The sequence below is a fragment of the Phyllostomus discolor genome, chromosome 13, assembly GCF_004126475.2.
Source record: "Phyllostomus discolor isolate MPI-MPIP mPhyDis1 chromosome 13, mPhyDis1.pri.v3, whole genome shotgun sequence".
In the NCBI taxonomy this organism is placed as follows: Eukaryota; Metazoa; Chordata; class Mammalia; order Chiroptera; family Phyllostomidae; genus Phyllostomus; species Phyllostomus discolor.
Window position 1 is genome coordinate 50759076 of NC_040915.2, and position 18017 is coordinate 50777092.

Here is an 18017-nt window from a genome sequence, read left to right on the forward strand (position 1 = left end):
TTCTCCAGCTGAACCTGCCCAAGCGCTGTCTGTCATTCCCAGACCTAAAAAAAAATAACCACCTGTTGCCAAAGCAGTTGCTGGGTGTCGTGGTCACCAAGTGGTCAAACCAGCTCTGCTCTGACCTCAGAGATGATCTGAGAAAGGGACCGCCAGCCTCACACAGGCCAGCTCTCCCCCGCCCGGGTCGCAGGGCCACCCTCTGCCTAAGTGTCTCATCGTGGCACGTGCAGGTCCCAGACTGCGAGGAAGAGGCGGCAGCCCTTTCCCGGCCGGGTCGCCTGGCGGAGGAGAAGGAGAGGATTCACCTCTCAGAACCATGGAAGCACCGAGAAAGTCCTTTGGAAGCGACACCAGCAAGCACAAAGGACAGAGTGAGGAAGGCCATGCATCCTTCATCAGAGTAGCTCAGGTCACGGTGTCGTTCCAGATAAGTCCGCAACTTCAGAGCCTTAGAAGAGCAAAGGCTTATTTCCCACCCGTGTGCACGGTGCGCAAGCAGGGGCACGCCATCCCCGTGGGTGGTGTCGGGGACCGGGGTGCCCAGGAAGGGAAATCACCCAAGGGTCCTGCCCCCGGGGTCTCCCAGGGGCTATTACATTAAATGCTTTGGCCCAGCGGCCACACGCAGCACTGCCCCTCTCCACGCATTGGCCACAGCTAGTTACCCGGCTCCTCAAAACCATAATAGGGTCAGGAAGCGCGTGGCGACCTACCACGTGCCCAGCATTTGACTGCGTTCCAGTTCCCGGGCCCGGCGCTGTTCTCGGGGTCAACGACTCCGGCCTGAACTTTCAGACGCAAGCGCCTGCCCTCAGCCCTCACGGCCCTTACGTTCTAGCGGAGGAGGCAGAGAACACGAGATGGGAGAGGGGCAGCGTGTGCCGATCGGGCAGGGGCCAACGCCACGCCACGGAGGAAAGGAAGTCAGCTGATGGGGGAGAATGAAACTGGTTTAGATCAAGCGGCTGGAGGAGGTTTCTCTGAGTAGGTGAAATTTAAGGAGAGTCACAAAGGGAGGGGGAGACCCGCCCTGTGGCGATCTGGGGGGAGGGTCACACGGAGTGGTGATAGCAGAGGGGGGGGTCCCCTGATAAGAATACGTGTGGCTCTTCTGTCTGAGGGACACAGCGGGGGTCCCTGAGTCTCAGCGCAGTGAGCAGGGGGTGGACGGTGGCAGACAACTGGGTCAGAAAGGTGGCTGGGAGCCTGCACGTTCTTCACAAAGCCGTCCAGTGCCTGCAGTTGCTGTGACTGATGATTTGGTTCTTTGTTTACTGACAGACAAGAGAGCCAGGACGTCCGTCGCATTCCCTCTCTGCTCCATCTCTGGCCCCTCCGCTGGCGCCTGGCATATTCGAATTCATAAATCTGTGATGCACGAGTGAGTGAGTGAGTGAGTGAATGGGCCGAGGCACATCCTGGCCGGGCAGCTAGGAGCACAGGCTTAGGCTTTTTGGCAGAAAACAGGTTAACGACACACCGCTGGCTCTCAGGGCTGCCAGGAGGGTCAGGAGCTGAGGCCTATGGAGCCCTGGGCCGCGCCTGGCACAGTGCGGGTCTCGCTCGGTGACGGGGACCGTTACGGCTTTGCTGTTCCGGTTGCTATTCCCAGGATCGGATGGTGGTTAGGATCATCCAGGCCGCCTGGACTTGAACAGCTGCTTTGCGTGACCTGGACCCAGTTATTTAGCCTCTCTGTGCCTCCAGACCATCATCTGCGAGTGGAGACGAGAAACCTCTCTTGGAGCAGCTTGGGTGAGGGTTAAATAAGCGGGCATCTACAAAACACAGCTGGCACAAAACATTCAATCTTTGCTATGTTCGTGGTTATTGTGATTATTATAATTATCCGTAGAGGTGGCCAGAGGACGTGATCCCCTGGAGAGAGATTTGGAGACAATTCCAGGAGGACACCAGGGCTGTATAAATAAGCTTCACCCTCACAGGAGTGCGAGGGCGTGGACTGTTTCGGGAGGAACTCTGTGGGTGGTTTATGTTACTGTGTTTGTTAATCGTTTGTTTTCGTGTGGGCGTGTGGGCAGACACAGGGCACTGGGCTTGGAGTTCAAACACACCTGGGTTCAGAACCCGCACGCGGGTGGCCTCGAACAAGTCGTGCCGTGCCCTGCGCCTGTTTCCTCATCTGTCAAAGGGGGTGGTGACCATAGGGACCTCTGTGGGGGAGAGGGGGACGCTGTGGTGAAGACTGAATAAAACCATGCTTGGGGAGCATCCGGCTTGGTGGTGGTCGGCCCCTTCTAAGCACGGCAGAACTTCAGTCCATGTTCCAGTGCTGTTTCCGTGCGGGGAGTCTGTCACGTGCCGGTGAGACCATTCAGACGCAGGGCTGCCGACACACCTTCTCTGCCCGGGTCTGCTGGGCCCCCGCAGTGCACCCGGCACCCTGGTAGGCGTGCTTGGGGGGCGGCTGCTGCGGTGCACAAGGCACAGAGAACACTGGCCTCAGGGAGTCAAGTGCCCTGGCAGTGCCAGGAGGGTCGTCGTAGGGGGTCTGAGAAAAGGAAGGAAAAAGGCGTGAGCGCACTCGCCCCCATTTGCTGGCGGGCGTGCCGCCAGCTCTGGGTTAGACGGTGAACCTGGAGACCGAGTGAATGGGAGGCCACCGGGATTTGTCCCCGCGCCCAGGAAGAGAGTTCCAAACCCCTGCAGTTGCAGATAAAACAGGACGCCAAAGTGCCGTGCAGAAAACCGTGTCTCCCTGGGAGCCGCAGAAGCCCAAGGCTCAGACCTTCCACCGGCTGGACCGCAGGTGGAAGGGAGGGAGGCGGGAGGGAGGGAGCAGGGGTTCCTAACTGAGGTGGGAAGCAAAGGCTCGGAACTGGGCGGTCCACAAGCCTGTGTCTCTGTCCTGCCCAGCACTATCTGTGTGACCTTCAGCCTCTCATCCCCAGGCCCCGGTTTCTGGAATGCAAGGTCACATCACCCTCGCCCAGGGTGGCCTGTCTGAGGATTGACTGTGGTCCTTCTCGTGTGAAAGCCCCCACAGGGTGACAGCCAAGAGAACCCCCGTCCCAGGGCCTGGGGTCTAATGTGTCCCCACACCCTCCCCAGGGTCTTTCCCTTCCTAGGAGAATGGGCGGGAGGCTGCCTGCCCTCTCCGGCCTTTCCCGGTCCTGGCCCCGTGCTCCCACCTGGTGACGGCCCAGGGGGTTATTGACTGTCTCCTCCTGTGACAGCTGGCTCCTCTGCGGGTGGCTGGGCCTGTCCCTGCAATGCAGCCAGTGTCCAGTGGGGCAGGGGACAGCAGGTGCGGGGGTGGCTCACGGGGCAAGACCTGGGCAACACAGTCCCGTTCTGGTTGCTGCCATGGGCTGCCCAGTCCCACTGGCTCAGGTGCCAATCCTCAGCCAGCTGTGTGGCTCTGGGTAGGTAGCGTTACCTCTCTGAACCACGAGAGTTCAGTGGGTCATAAGCAAACGTGCTGAGCACCGGACCTGGCACACAGTCCGTGCTCAGGGAATGTGTGACCACGACTCAAAGAAGTGGCACAACTGAGGGGTCAAGAGCCAAATGGCCCAGGTTCAAATCCCAGCTCTGCCACGTCAGAGAGATGATATATTTCGCCATGTATGACGTGCACCCACGTTTCATATAGAACCATTTACATTAATACGGAAGCAGTAATACCACGTACAATGTGCATCCTTGTTTTTCACTCAAAAATGTGGCAAAAAGTGTGCAATATACACAGCAAAACACGGTGTATGCACAGGCAAGTCTCGTTGTCGCACTGTGCCTTGGTCTTGTCATCTGCAAAATGAGGGTGATGACAGTCCCTTCCTTGTAGGGTCGTGGGAGGGAGAGGTGAGTTAACACACATACACTTAAAGTGCTCAGAGTAGAACCTGGCACCTGGAAAGTGCCGGACAAATGCTGACGATGCATGCTCCCTGCCTCCCCTGCCCAGGGCCTGGGCGCTGAAGTGTCCTCGAAATGAGAAGGATCTGGCCACAGAGGGTGTGTCCCCCCTTCCTCCTCAGGCTCCGTGGGGCTGTGGAAGGGAGGCCTGGAGAGGAAGCGGGGGTCTTCCCAAATAATCCCACCCGAAGACTCGCCCATAAAGAAACACAGTCCCAGCAAAAACAACACCACTCCCTCAGATCCACAGGCAAACCCACCATGGGGGCGCACCCAGCCGCCCTCCCCTCCTGTCTCCACATTCAGCCAGCCTCTCCCGGACGCTGATTACAGAGAGAGCTGCTGAGGCTCCTCTGCCCAGCTGTGACGTCAGCCTGGAGCTTCTAGCCTGGTGATCTCACCCTGAGTCAAGTGGGGACCCAGTCACTGAGCTATTGTGGTGGTGGCGGGGTGGCGGGGCCAGGGGGTGGGGCTCCATCTCCCTCTCTCACCTGGAAAGCCAAGCAGCTGGGGGCCTGGGTCGCTCAGCTGAGCAAGGGTCAGGGATGCAGAACAACCCCCGTCCCCTCCCAGGCCTGCCGCCCCACAGCTGCACGCACGGGCCAAACTGTGCCTCCATTTCCTCGCCTGCAAAACAGGGGCGGGGGGGTGGGCAACACCCCGGAGTTGTGGTGAGAGCCTAGGGGATTCCTGTCTGCAGCTGCTCCCCACAGTGGCAGGCAGGCAGGCCCACGGGGAGGTGGCAGGAAAGGATGGGACTGATGCTGTTCCCCGTGTTATTATTTTTAGCAAACTGCCTCACGCAAGCACTGCTCTACCATCAAAATGATTTCTCAGCTGATGACTCACTGAATTCCTTAGCACCCCCCCACCCCACCCCCACTAGGAAGGCAGGGCCGAGACCCAGGAGCCCACGGAGGGAGAATGGCGTGCCTCCGATGGCCCACCACCTGTTGGGGACGGATCCAATACTGGAACACCCCCCACCCCCGCCACCCCGTGCGGGTGCAGCACCTGTTGCTCATCAGTGTCATGATTCACAGGCATCATCACGATAGAAGCTGCCCTTCGTCACCACGTGGCACGGCAGTTTCCTCGTCTGGAAAGAGGGCCGGTGGGGCGGATTCATATTTGTGAAGCACTTAGAACGGCCCTGGCACACGGCGAGCGCTGGGCAATGGAGAACGCAACGTGGAAGATGCGGGAGCGCCAGTCGGCGAAGTGCGTGGGGGAGTGTCGCCTCCACGAGCAGGCTGCTGTGAGGTCCACTTTACAGGGGGGAGAACCGGCAGACAGCTCAGGGACTGTGCGTGGGACTAACGTGACCGCCCCCAGCAGACACCGAAGGAAACTGCGGGCTTGTAGAGGGGACTGCCACCCGGGGCCTTCAAAGCCACCGGGCTCCCGGGTCTCTCCTTCCCTCTGCAGGCCCCCAGGGGGGAGGCAGGATGCAGCCCACTCTGGGGGAAGTATTTGCAGAGGGTGACCTGAGCCTACAGCCAGGCCGAGGGTTATTAATAGCCGGGTCTAAACCGCCCCGCTCGGGAGGGCGGGGCCCTGGGGCAAGGAGAGAGGGAGGGCGGGGCGGGGCGGGGACTGTCCGGGAGCCTGGCGGAGCCGGACGCCGAGGCCCCTCCCAGCCCCATGGGAGCCCCGCGGGCCCCACACAGATTCTCCGGGGCTGGTTCATCACCTCCGAATACTCCTGTGACAGGAGGCGCTCGCAAAACCCGCCCCCAGCCCCTAGCGGCAGTATATACACGGCTCCCAGCCCAGAAGCCAGGAGAAGTTTCTAGGCCCGCGTCCCCGGGGGTTATTAAGCTCCTGGCTCCACTCGAGACTTCGGTGGCCCTGGCTGCGAGCCTGGACAGCCTGGGAAGACGGTGGCTGGCGGAGCGCTGGTGAGGAGGCAGTGCGGACAGGGGCGCTCTGGGGTTCTGAAGGACCGGCCAGGGGTCGCCTGCGGTGGCTGGAGCGTCTTCGGGGGCCTGGATCCCGGTCTGGTGCGCACCTCCAACCTTGGCAGTGAATGGTTCGGCGATTTTGGAAGCTCGGAAGACTAGCCCACCCACATCACCTTGCTGTGTGAGCTCGGCCAGGTGGCCCCTTCTCTCCGAGCCTCCGTGCGCGCTCCGGCTCCCCGGCTGCCATGGCTGATGGCCAGTTGCCCTTCTCCTGCCACTACCCCAGCCGCCTGCGCCGGGACCCCTTCCGGGACTCGCCCCTCTCCTCCCGCAGCCTGCTGGATGACGGCTTCGGCATGGACCCCTTCCCCGACGACTTGACTGCCTCTTGGCCCGACTGGGCCCTGCCCCGGCTCTCCTCCGCCTGGCCGGGCTCCCTGAGGCCGGGCACAGTGCCCCGGGTGCCCACCGCCACGTCCAGGTTTGGGGTACCTGCTGACAGCAGGAGCCCCCCACCCTTCCCAGGGGAGCCCTGGAAAGTGTGCGTCAACGTGCACAGCTTCAAGCCGGAGGAGCTGATGGTGAAGACCAAGGACAGATACGTGGAGGTGTCTGGTGAGTGGGGGTCCAGAGGGAGAGAAAAGGGGGTGGGGGGGGGGGCCCAGCCTTGGGAATAGCCAGGAGCACTCTCCTTAGAGCGGAAGCTGTGACAGCCTGACCCAGGTGACTTCAGGGCTCAGGAATGCAGCCCACGGAGGTCATCTTTAGGGAAGAACTGTCCCCTCCTGGCACCCAGGAGACCCCTCCACCTGGCGCAGCCTCGGGGGCTGGGACCTCGGGGCACTGTGTCACTCAGAGAACAGGCAGGAAAACGGAAACCAAAATTGGGTATTTCGACAGAGGGCTTCATACACAGAAGAAGTGAAACAGATATGGAAGGGATACAGAGACAAACAAGAAGTGGGGTTCCTTGCACCCCACCCTCACAACATAGTCCGGAAGGGCGTGTTTAACGCTGAGTGTTGGCAGTGGTAATAACCAGCATAGGTTTCGAGGGGGACGCTCCCCTCGTCCCAGATAAGAAACCGAGGCTTCCTAGTCACTTTAACGTTGCCCATTGGTAACCTGGGCCGAGCGCCTAGTGCCTGCTGACGCCACACTAAGCGCCTTATCGGTAGCATCTCGGTGAGTGCCACCAGAGGATGTGGGTCCTGCTGGTCGAGGAAACTGAGGCACAGGGAGATGAAGGTAACCCTCCCAAGGCCACCAAAGAGTCAGATCCAGGCTGTCTGGGAATTGGTCACTGAAGCACCTACTAGGTGCAAAGGGCTGGGCCTACATGCTTCTGCTCCTTCTCCCCAGTAACCCTGAAAAGCAGAGGGGTCTAGTCCCATTTCGCAGCTGAGACTCAGACCCTGGCGGGATTCGCCCAAGGTCACGCTGTGAGTCAGCAGCAGGATGAGTCTGGGCCTGCCCACTGCTCCAGGCGCAAGGCCCTGGTCACCACAAGTCCCAGCCGGGGAGGGAGTGCTCTGGGCGACAGGGGAGAGGAGGCTGGAGTCTCAGGCCCTGTTAGGAGAAGCTTTCTTTCGCTTCCCTCCCAATTAAAGCGCCATTCCAAAGAGCTGTTCCCCAGCAGGCTCTGCCAGCCAGAAAATCAATAAAAGCCGTTGTGGGCGCAGGCTGGGCAGGGACAAGTGCTGGCAGGGAGGTGTTCGGGGGAGTTTCAAAGCCCAGACAATGGCATTATAAGCCTCAGAGGTTCTGGTGGGTGTGGTGGGCCAGGAGACAGGCTGGGGCCCCCCTGCTGATGGGCAAACGTTTTAACTTCTCTCTGCTTTGTTGCCTAATCTGGAAATTGGGGTCCAAAGGGCTGCACGGCGTAAGGATTATTGTATTAAATGAGGAGAGGCGTGCGCCGTGTGTATATAGTACCTGAAGTAGTACCTGAAGCACAGCGGGTCAGTGTTGTTACTGAAGCTGATGCTGTGGTTAAAATGCGGGCCGCACAGTAAGACCCCGATACATCATAAGTGGTAGATGGTCTTGGAGACCTGGGTTCAAATCCTGGCACCGCTCTTCACTCTCTGGATGGATATACACAAGAGGGACTTTCCACTGCTCTGAGCCTCAGTTTCCTCATCTGCAGAGGGGGGACCACAGTGACACCTCTCCCGTAAGGCCAGGGGAGAGACTAAATGTGCGAGGGCCGTCCATAATGCATGCAGGGTATCTGTGAAGCGGAGCTGAGGACGGTGCCTGCCTGGCCGTCCACAAGCAGGGTGTCAGTTACAACTGCTCCCTCTGTGTCAGTTACGGTTCCAGAGTTTTCCATTCCAGGTTGGGGGCTGCCCCCACACCTCGAGGCCCTTCCAGGAGACCTCTGTCCAGCCTGGGGGCCTTTTTCCCTCCCATCCTCCTTTCTATGAGCTTCTTAACAAGTGGGGCTGGCAGCTCCAAGCTCAGACCCCCGCTAAGTGCCTTACTAATTCAGGGGCTTTGAATGAGTTACGGAGCCTCAGCTTCCACATCTGCACAATGGGCATCCCTGAGGAACCTAAATGAGACGAAGACAGATAAATGGGACAAAACAATGAGCCAGAGCCTTTTTGGGCTGTAAAATTCTCACACGCGTGCACTTAGCACCCTCGGCTTGATAGACTCCAGGTCCCCGGGGAGTGCGTGCAGAGACTCTCATAAAAGAGGTTTCACAGATCTGATCGGCATCAGGGGCTCCATGGAAAAGCAACTTCCGAGGGAAGTCAGAGGTCAGAGCCAGCCCCCGACCCTGCCCCACACAAGGACAGGCCTGGTCTCCCCCAAGCACCCGTGCGGGCACCGTGCTCAGTACCTACGCAGTTGGCTCGCTGGTTCCGCCCGTGGAATTCTAAGGAAATGCGGGCAGATTGGTTACACCCATTCTACAGGTGAGCAAACTGAGGCCCAGGGAGCGTAGCTCGCCTGAGATCACCCGCTTCCCCACAGCAAGGTCTGAAACTCAAAGCCAGGCCTATGGAGACAGCCCCAGTCAGGGCAGCTGGACCTGCTTCGGACTGCGTGGCCCTCGGCAAACCCCACCTCCCGCCCTCGGCTCTACCACTGGTCCTGGGAGCGGGTGGACTGGATCGGGACTGGCCAAACTGTGAGCTTTAAGATGTCACAGGCCTCTGAGACATGGGTGGAGGAGGAGGTCCAGCACTCTAGAAGGTGCCATGTGAAACCAAATGAAACCGGGTCTCCTCATCCGAGCCTGAGCTTGCTCATGGAGCCTCGGGCTCGCTGAGCCACGGCCCGGGCTTATCTGAGTGCACACAAGTGTCCAGTGCCGGGGGAGTGTTTGGAGGATGCTGAACCAGGAGACTTCCATCATGCCTCACACGCTCCCACCCCCTCCCTGCCGCCATCAGCCAAGAAATGTCCCCTCTCTGGGCCACTGGGCCGGGCCCTGGCCCAGGCAGGGGCTGGAAAGCCCCGAGACCTTAGGCTGGCCCCTTCTCCCAGGCCCTGCTCTGACATTAATCCCAGGGCCTCTGCCAGCCCTGGTGACAGCACCTTCTTCCCTTCGCCGGGCCGGTGACTTCCCCGAAACGCTGGCACCCACGGCCCTCCGAGGCTTGGTCAGAGATGACAGGCAGCTGCCAGGGCCCCCAGCTTCCTGGCCTTCAGATGACTTCCCTCTCTCTCTCCCTCTCCCTCTCTCTCCCCCCAGTTTTAATCCTAATAGTTACTTTTCTCTGTTTACAAAAATCAAATATTTCCACATAGAAAAATATAAACAGGAGAGCAAAATACGAGATTAAAAATCACTCACCATCCTTCAACGGCCCCTAATAGATATTCAAATGACATGCAAATTAAGCTTCAAGATGCAACTCCTACCACCTTCCTTCAGCCAGAGTGACCCCCTCCCCACACCCCCTCCATGGAAATCCAGGAGCTGGCCCTGCTCAGAGGGCCTCTCCTTGAACCCCAATACCTTACTTTCAGAGCGCAGGCAGGGAGGGGTATCTTCTGAGGGGCAGTCCTGCCCCCAAACATCAAAACAGACCACAAGCGCTTACCTTCACGCAACCTGCAAAGCAATTCTGTGACTCACTCTCATTCGCTCCTCATGGCAACCCAATAATTAGGGTGTTGTTGTCACCCCCACTTTAGAGAACAATAAAGGGAGGCTGCTGGGAGGAAAGCAGCGATATGTCAGCAGATGTCAGAGCAGGGACACAGCTCTGAAGCCCACCTACCTGCCTTCGAACTTTGGCTCCAGCTCTTCCACGCTGTGTGACCTTGGGCATGTCACTTAACCTCTCTGAACTTCTGTTCCCTGTGCACAAACTAGCAGCAATAAACATGCTTGCTCCCTAAGATTATTGTGATATAAATGAGTTGCCTAGCATAGCAGCTGACACCAAAATGTGCTTATGAGGTTGCTATTATTATTATTATTCTTGTCCTCCTCGCCCTCCTCCTTTGCTGCCCCCAGGACACACCAAGTGTGCAAAAGGACTGAGTCAGAGGCACTGGCCCGTCCCCAGGGGAGGCAGGCCTCCCGAGGCCCAGGCCTTGGGGACGGCACCAGGGGACAGACTGTGTGCCTCTGGCCACCTGCCCGGGCGCTGGGCAGTTGGTGGGCATGACTTGGCAGGCCAGAATAAACTCTCGGGCCATCAGCACATTTGCAGAATAGCATGTCCTGGCGAGCCCAACCCTGCAGCTTCAGAACGACTTCCTGTAAACGTGCCCCCTTCCGCCCAGCCGGTGGCAGGGACAGGGAGGGAGGTAGCCTTTCCTGGAGGCGACGCAGCGGTGCAGATGCAAACTTAGAAGTTCTAGAACTCGGAATTTATGCCGGAGAAGCCGCTGGTCTGGGGGGTGAAGATCTGGCTACAAGAATGTTCAGTGCCGTGAGATTCTTTCCGATGCCAGGAACTGTCTCAGCGGCCCAAAGCTGGGCACTGGTGACGTCGTGACCTTGTGTGTCCCCGCGGGGGACGCCATGCCACCCTTAAAAATCACGTTGAGGGACATTTGCCGTGATACAGAACAATGACACTAATGTGCTAGCAAGACATAAAAACAGGTGCATTGTATACGCTGATCTCATTGGATAAAATATACGACACTCATCTACACTATGTAACATTTATGCATTTCTAAGTAACAGAAAGAAAAGTCTGGAACAGATGCAAAAAAATGTCAGTGGTTTCCTCACGGCGGTGGGAGTCTGGGTGGTTTGAACTGATTTTTTTTTCTTTATTTTCTACATTTTCTGTATACACATGCGTTATCTTGTAATCAGGAAAAAGAAATTAGGAAAGGGATAGGAAGAAATCATGAAAAGCAGTTAATAATGTAATCACCTTTACATTGTCAGTTGTTCAGAATCTGCCCCAAGGCAAAACACTATGTCCCTCGAGGTCATTTACAGTCCATTCCTAAGCCCCTCAGAAGGGGTCCCTGTGTACACGAGGGCCCCTGACCCCGGCATGTGGGCCCACAGATGAGGTGAATGGCTTCACTGGGCACTAACCCTTTGCTCAGAGAGAAATTAGAGACTCTCCCTCCATTTCAAAAAATAAGAATAAGGAAGGACCGAGAGGCTCAGAATTTCTTATATAAATTGCAACATGATAGCCATTTGCGGCCCAGGCCTCCTGTAACTTCATCCTTTTCCTTTCTAAGGATAGAAAAGAAAAGAAAAGAAAAGAAAAGAAAAGAAAAGAAAAGAAAAGAAAAGAAAAGAAAAACTCCCCGCCCCGCACCCTGTGGGAGGCGGGGCAGGCGGAACCTCACACGCAGGTGCCTTTCTCAAGGGCAGGCCCCTCTGGAGAGGCCGGGGCCGTGTCTGTCCGCAGACGGAAGCGTTGTTTCCAGGAGATTCTCTCAGTACCTGGTGCAGGTACTCCGACTCAGAGAACTCATTGGAAGCTGGGACGGGCAGAGAGGCATCAGACCCAGCACTTAACTCAGATGCAGAAAGAGCTGGTTCAGAGCCCAGGGCTGCCACACCCCCGACGGGTGGTGACCTTGGACCCAGCACTGGGCCTCAGTTTCCACACCGGTCACCGAGGGAGAGAGACACATCCCCGGAGCTGGGGAAGGGCACAGTGAGGGGTGAGGCCATCGGGTGCCAGCCAATCAGGGTTCTGCGGGCTGCTTAGGGGGGTGAGTGGCACCACATGGAGACTTAAAAGATACCGATGAAACACGTGGTCCAGTTTCTGTGATTTCCTAAGACCAACGCCTCTACCAGGTGCAGTCAGGGCCTCCTGTCCTGCCCTGTCCATGGTGTTATGTGAGCTTCGCAACAGCCTGGGAGGTGGGCTCAGGGGAGGGCCCTGCGGCTCAGACAGCTGGAGTCTCTAGACCAAGCCCCGAGCCTCTCAACGGGTCGGGGACACAGCCCACTTTTGATGCCAGCCTGAGTCCTCAGCAGTGGGAGTCCCGCCGGGGACCACGCCCTGACACATGGCCTTCCTCTGTCCTCCAGGCAAACACGAAGAGAAGCAGCAAGAAGGTGGCATCGTGTCCAAGAACTTCACAAAGAAAATCCAGTAAGTGACTTCGTGGATTTCCAGGTTGGGGGGTGCAGGGCAGGGAGGGGCCTGGGACCTGAGATCTGGGGTCTGTCCTCTCTTGGGTGTCTCTCCTGTGAGACACCCCCTACTCCGGGCCAGGGAATTGAACCCTCACCCTGAAAAGGGAAAAGACGTCACAGCAAAGGAATGCTGTGAGCTGCAGCGGACCCCCAGGCTGAGCGCAGAGGCCGGGCCCCACGGAGGCCCCGCTGGCGATGCCTGTATGGGGCGGGGGAGAGGCAGCGAGGGGCTGATGCTTCATGGGCCCACCTGTTCCCCACTCAGCATCATCCGCCACCTGTGCTTCTGGCCCCAAAGCCTTTGTCCCTTTGTCCAGTCACGGTTACACCTGGCTTTTGTTTGCAGAGGCCAAATGTAACCTTGGTTTGAAGAGACATTACCCTCCCTGTACTGTGAGGAAACTGAGTCTCCCACGGGTGGAAGGACTTCCCCAAGGCCCTTGAAGTTAGAATTTAGAAGAGCCCCAAACTGACCCCTGAACTCTGGGCTCAGTGCCCATTCTTGGACCAGGGATGCGCTTTCCTCGCCAGTGAGAGGGATGGACAGTCGGTCCAGCCCTGTGGAGGCAGCGCCGATTGGAAATGAGATCGCGGCGCAAGGATCCGCCCAGAACGGCACCTCACAAATGGGGGCTTGTTATTACTATTATTGTCGCGGTTATTGACTCGTAACCCCACCCCCGGCTCTGGCAAGGACGGCCTGAGTCCAGAGTCCCGAGAGATTGCGTCAGATGGATTCCGAGGCTTCTCCAGGCGTCGGGATTCTGTCCGTGCCTCACCCAGCTGCTGCCTCTGGGTTCCTAGAAGTTGTGGACGCTTCCCGATAAGGCAAGCGCTAAACGGTTTCTCTTTGCACCGGCTTGCCTGCCGTGCCCAAGATCAGACGTTGCTAGGGAGGATGAAAGAGCAAAAGGAGAGGGAGGGAGCTGACGTTTCTTTCAAGGGCCCAACGAAGGTCTCCTGATGGAGTCACAGGCAGGGCGGGGCCGCGAAAGGGCCTGAGCCGGAAAGAAGTCGGCGGATTAATCATTTTGCAAAGAAGGTCATTTTTGTGGATGTTGCCATCTCTGAGGCCTCCGGCAAAACAGCTTGCTGGGAGCTACTGGACCAGATAGAAATGCGCAAAGGCGCGTGAGGGGAAGCTGCTGTTCTGCTGGGGCCCGGCGGCTGAGCCGGGCTGGTTGTTACAATGTTGGACGAGCCTTTGCCCTGAGCGCCCCAAGGGCCCGCCCTCCTCATCTCCTTAGCCAGCCAGCCCGACGGGTCCCGGACCCTCCAAAGCCCCCCACAGCCCAGCAACTGAAGGGTCCCCAGGACCCTCCTCCATCACGGTGGCATGAATCCCTTTGTTCTGGTGGGTCAGTGTCCAGCTGCCTGTTGTTAATATTTTCATCTCACCCGGGTGCTGGGAGCCCTGGCCTCAGGGAACGGAGCTACTGCGCCTGCGTTTCCTGGTGGGTAGGCCTGCTGCGGGGGGGGGGGGGGGGGGGCGACAGGATGTGTGTGTGAAGCATTTAGCACCAGGTACAGACTCAGGGCTCGGTCCGTGGGAGTCCACCTCATCAAAACCTCCAGCCCAGGTCAACCTGGTCAAAGACCTTGACCAAGTCTATCCCCCCCCTCTGGGCCTCAGTCTCTCCATGTGAGAAGTGACAGCGTTGTCCTGGACATTCAAGAAGCTTCTCTCGGGCTCTGACATTCTCTGGTTCAACGATACCGCCGGTCGTGCTAAAATATTCACAGCTGCCCAGCGGCGCACCTGCAGGGCCCACGGCTGCAACGACAAGCAGGCACTGCCAGTTACCATCCAGCACTTCCGGTACGGCAGGCACGTAATTCTCAGATATATCCGTCCCTAAGAGGCAGATACTTTTTCGACCCCTTCCCCCGCCACACGAACAGAAAGGGCTGGAATCTGCACTCAGGGCTGCCTGCCTGTGGTGCCCGCACGCTGGGCCACGGCTACCCAGTCACGCGGCACCAGGTGTCCATTGGGCTGGCATGCAAACGGTTAAAGAGTTGGCCCACCCCAACAGCCAGGGGGCAGGCCGAACACTTGGCCTTGTCTGGGCTGTAGCAGCAGCTCCACTTGGACTTGGCAGGTGCCCAAGGTCCCTCTTTCCCCTCCCTCCTTCCCAGCAGGCCCCTCGTGAATGTCCGTGGCTCCGATTCCACAGGCGTCTCCGGGGCAGAGGCAGCTCGGGGGTGGGGGGCTCCGGGTTGCTGTTCACGGCAAAGCGCTCCCCTGCCCCTCCAGGAAGGGCCCTGCCCTGCCCATGACCACGGATGGACTCCCCTCACTCCCCGTTCTCTCACCCAGACCCATAGCCTTGCTATGGGCCATGACAGGCAGGGCCCCCTGGGCCAGGGAGCTCTATGGTGACTGAACCTTCTAGCTCCCTCTTTCCCCTACCCCGACCATGGTCCTTTTTATAAAAAAAAAGTCTGACGTCAGAGAGGCAGCAGAGCACCACAGCTGCTCTGAGCTCAGAGACCAGGATTCCGATGCCATTCCCCTCTGCTGCCGATCGGCTGGGTGGCCTTGGCAAAGCGCGTCCCCTCCCTGACCCCAATCTCCCCGTCCATACATCGGGGACAGAAACAGGACTCGCCTGGCGGGATTATTGTTAAGAACTAACAGAGCTGATTCCGGTGACGCGCCTGGCACACAGAGAATGCTCAGAGGTCCTCCTTGTTGTTATTTCTATTAATAATGGCATCCCAAGGAGCTGTTCCCACAATTCCGATAGTTTGTTGGAGAAACGATGTCCCAAGTAGCTTCATTCACCCCAAACGGCCCCCAAATCATGAAAACAGCCTCAGAACTGGAGCCGGAGATGGGTTCAGAGACCCCGTCTTCCCCAAGTCTTTGTTAAATGGCCTACGCAACCAGCATATCAGTCCCTGCCTATGAACCACTCCTGGCCCGCGGCGAAGCTCGAAGAAGGCGAGCGATGCCCTCAAATGTGCTCTGGGAACATCGTCACCTGTGCAAAATGCTTCAGATGCACCCCACATGGTGGCTAGTTCTAAGCCTCAGGGAACGTGTTGGCATCTGAAGCCCAGCCATGCAGCCAGCCTGGCCCCCTTAAACCGCCGACTCGCCTGTGTCAGCGTGAATTCCACCAGCCATGCACACGGCCAGTGAAAATGCGTCCCCTGCTGTGGGTCACGCCTTACTTAGGCTCTATAATGGGGAGGCCGTGGTGGCCATTTCTGCCGGCAGCTGGTCAGCCGTGGGGGCTAAGTGGGGACCTCAACCTGGGGTCAGACCCGCGGGCCACCGCCCCCTGTATGCTACTGCTGGGGCGGCACGTGCCTGTTTGCAGAGCGTGTTTGGATTCCTAAAGCATCAAATGCTGTGCAAGTTTAGTATTATGATATCTACTTTGCAGAAGAGGGAACAAGCTCAGAGCCATTGAGAGACCTTCCGAGGATCACACCCAGTACTGGATGCACCCAAAGCCTAAGCTCTTATCAAAAATATTTTCGTTCAGCCCTGGCTGGTGTGGCTCAGTGGATTGAGCGCCAGACTGTACACCAAAGGGTCACTGGTTCGACTCCCAGTCAGGGCACATGCCTGGGTTGTGGGCCAGGTCCCCAGTGAGGGGGCGCATAAGAGGCTACCACACACTGATGTTTATTTCCCTCTCTCGCTCCCTTCCACTTGCGAAAAATAAATAAAATCTTAAAAAAAAAAACCCAAATGTATACAAAATATTTTCTCTCAAAGAAATAAAACAATGTTCAAGCAGTATGGAAATAAATGAATAAAATCTTGTGCTTCTCCTAGGCTTCCTGCGGAGGTGGACCCTGCGACAGTATTTGCCTCGCTATCCCCAGAGGGTCTGCTGATCATCGAAGCCCCCCAGGTGCCCCCTTACTCACCATTTGGAGAAAGCAGCTTCAACAACGAGCTTCCCCAAGACAGCCAGGAAGTCACCTGTACTTGAGACCGCGGTCTCGGCCCATCCTTGTCCCTGCCCCCCTAACCCCCACAACCCTCCGGGCTTCTCTGATTCCAGGGTGCATTGTGCATTGCTTTAGCTGAACTCATAGACGTGGTGTGGCTAAAATGTTGGGGGTCAGGGTAACTCGGCCAGTCCCTAGGTAGTGTAGTAGGTCTTTACACCAGAGGGTGCCATTGGCCAGTAGTGCTCGGTTGCGTTAGGCCTTTATGCTGGGAGTTTTTCTTTCTCTACCTTTTCTGTCTTGGTAAAAAAATGTTGTCCACTCGATAGTTGCAAAGCTTATAAAAGAGGACATACTATTTCACGCTGTATCTTATCTTGCAACTGATGGAAGGGTTGCTCTTCTCCGGGGACCTCGCATCACCCAGATTCCTCTTCTGGGCTCCCGATGTTCGTGCCTGCCCCCCGGTGGGTCCACGGTGCCCATGGGCTCACCTCACTGTTTCTGCAGCCATGGCCTGCAAAGGGTGACAGACAGGTCTCACCTGCCCCAAGGGGGTTTGTCCAAGATTCACATGAAAACAAAGAGTGCCTTCTGCCCTGTGCCCAAGTGACACCAGCATGTTCCCAAGCTGACCATCCCTGAGGACTCTGGAAGCCCCTCAGTCTACCCTTTGGCTGATGTCCCCCCTTTCTTGTGTCCCTTATGCCCTCACGGGGGTCTTACAGAGGGGGCTGTCTCGGGACAGCTCCACCAGGAACCAAGCAAAGGCCAGGCAGCCTGGCAGGCAGGATCGTGGCACTGTGTGTCTGTGGGTGGGACGTGTGTGTCATTGTTATTTGGATTGTGCAGTTCTTTAGGAAAAATAATAGTAAGTGATAATAATAATAATAATAATAAAGGAGCTAATGTTCTTAGCCTTGTGTGCTTCTTTCGATTGAGGAGTTAAATGCTAGCTACATCACTTAGATTTTCCAATATCAATCGAGAAAGCTTGTGGCGGCCAGTAATAACACCCAACAAAGAGTGGCTTAAATGACAGAAACATGCATTGTGTGACTTTACAAGAAGTCTAGATATGTGATTTTGCAGTTACTTTTTCAGTGGTGATGCCACCAAAATCCCAAAGTAGTCCCCTTTTTCCTCTGCCATCTCTGACAAGTCTGCAAAGCCTCTCCTCATGTCGGCGAGGTGGCTGCAGCCGCTCCGGGCACCTCATCCTTGTGCAGCAATGCACAGGAAGAGAAGGCAGGGGTAGGAGGGTCTCCTCATCGTACATTACTCTCTTTGATCAGTTCGAGATCTCTCCCAGGAGTTCTCAGCAGACTGATTTGACCCCATTGACCAAAACTGGGTCATATGAGTACTGATCCTGCCAGTAGCTGGGCAGCTGGGCAGGGGAGCCTCCAAGGGGTGTGTTGGCAGCTCGGCTGACATTTTGATTTCCACCTGATGAAACATCTGACCTGGCTAGTTGGTGCCCAGACATGACCCGCAGAAACGATGAGATAAAGATCTATCCTGAGACAATAAATAAATAAAAATCAAAAACAGACAGCAGGGTCATGCGTCTACCCTGAAGCCAATCCCTGGCAAAAGGCAAAGGGGTGGCCAGCTGTACTGGGCTTAGGTCGGTACTGATTTACCCTCTGAGGCCCGAAACAGTGCCGCCTGAACAAAACGAGACTCCGGCGGGATGGAGGGAAGGGGCTTAGCGCCAGAGC

At 57.2% G+C, this 18017-nt stretch overlaps 1 protein-coding gene across 1 annotated transcript; it reads left to right on the forward strand.

Moving 5' to 3' along the window:
• The first annotated feature begins 5515 nt into the window (after nucleotides 1-5515).
• On the forward strand, nucleotides 5516-17210 carry HSPB8 (heat shock protein family B (small) member 8). Its single transcript, XM_028527901.2, has 3 exons — nucleotides 5516-6401; nucleotides 12274-12337; nucleotides 16175-17210. The coding sequence occupies exons 1-3, from the start codon at nucleotides 6032-6034 to the stop codon at nucleotides 16332-16334; spliced, it is 594 nt and encodes a 197-aa protein (XP_028383702.1). The 5' UTR covers nucleotides 5516-6031; the 3' UTR covers nucleotides 16335-17210.
• The last annotated feature ends 807 nt before the right edge of the window (nucleotides 17211-18017 follow it).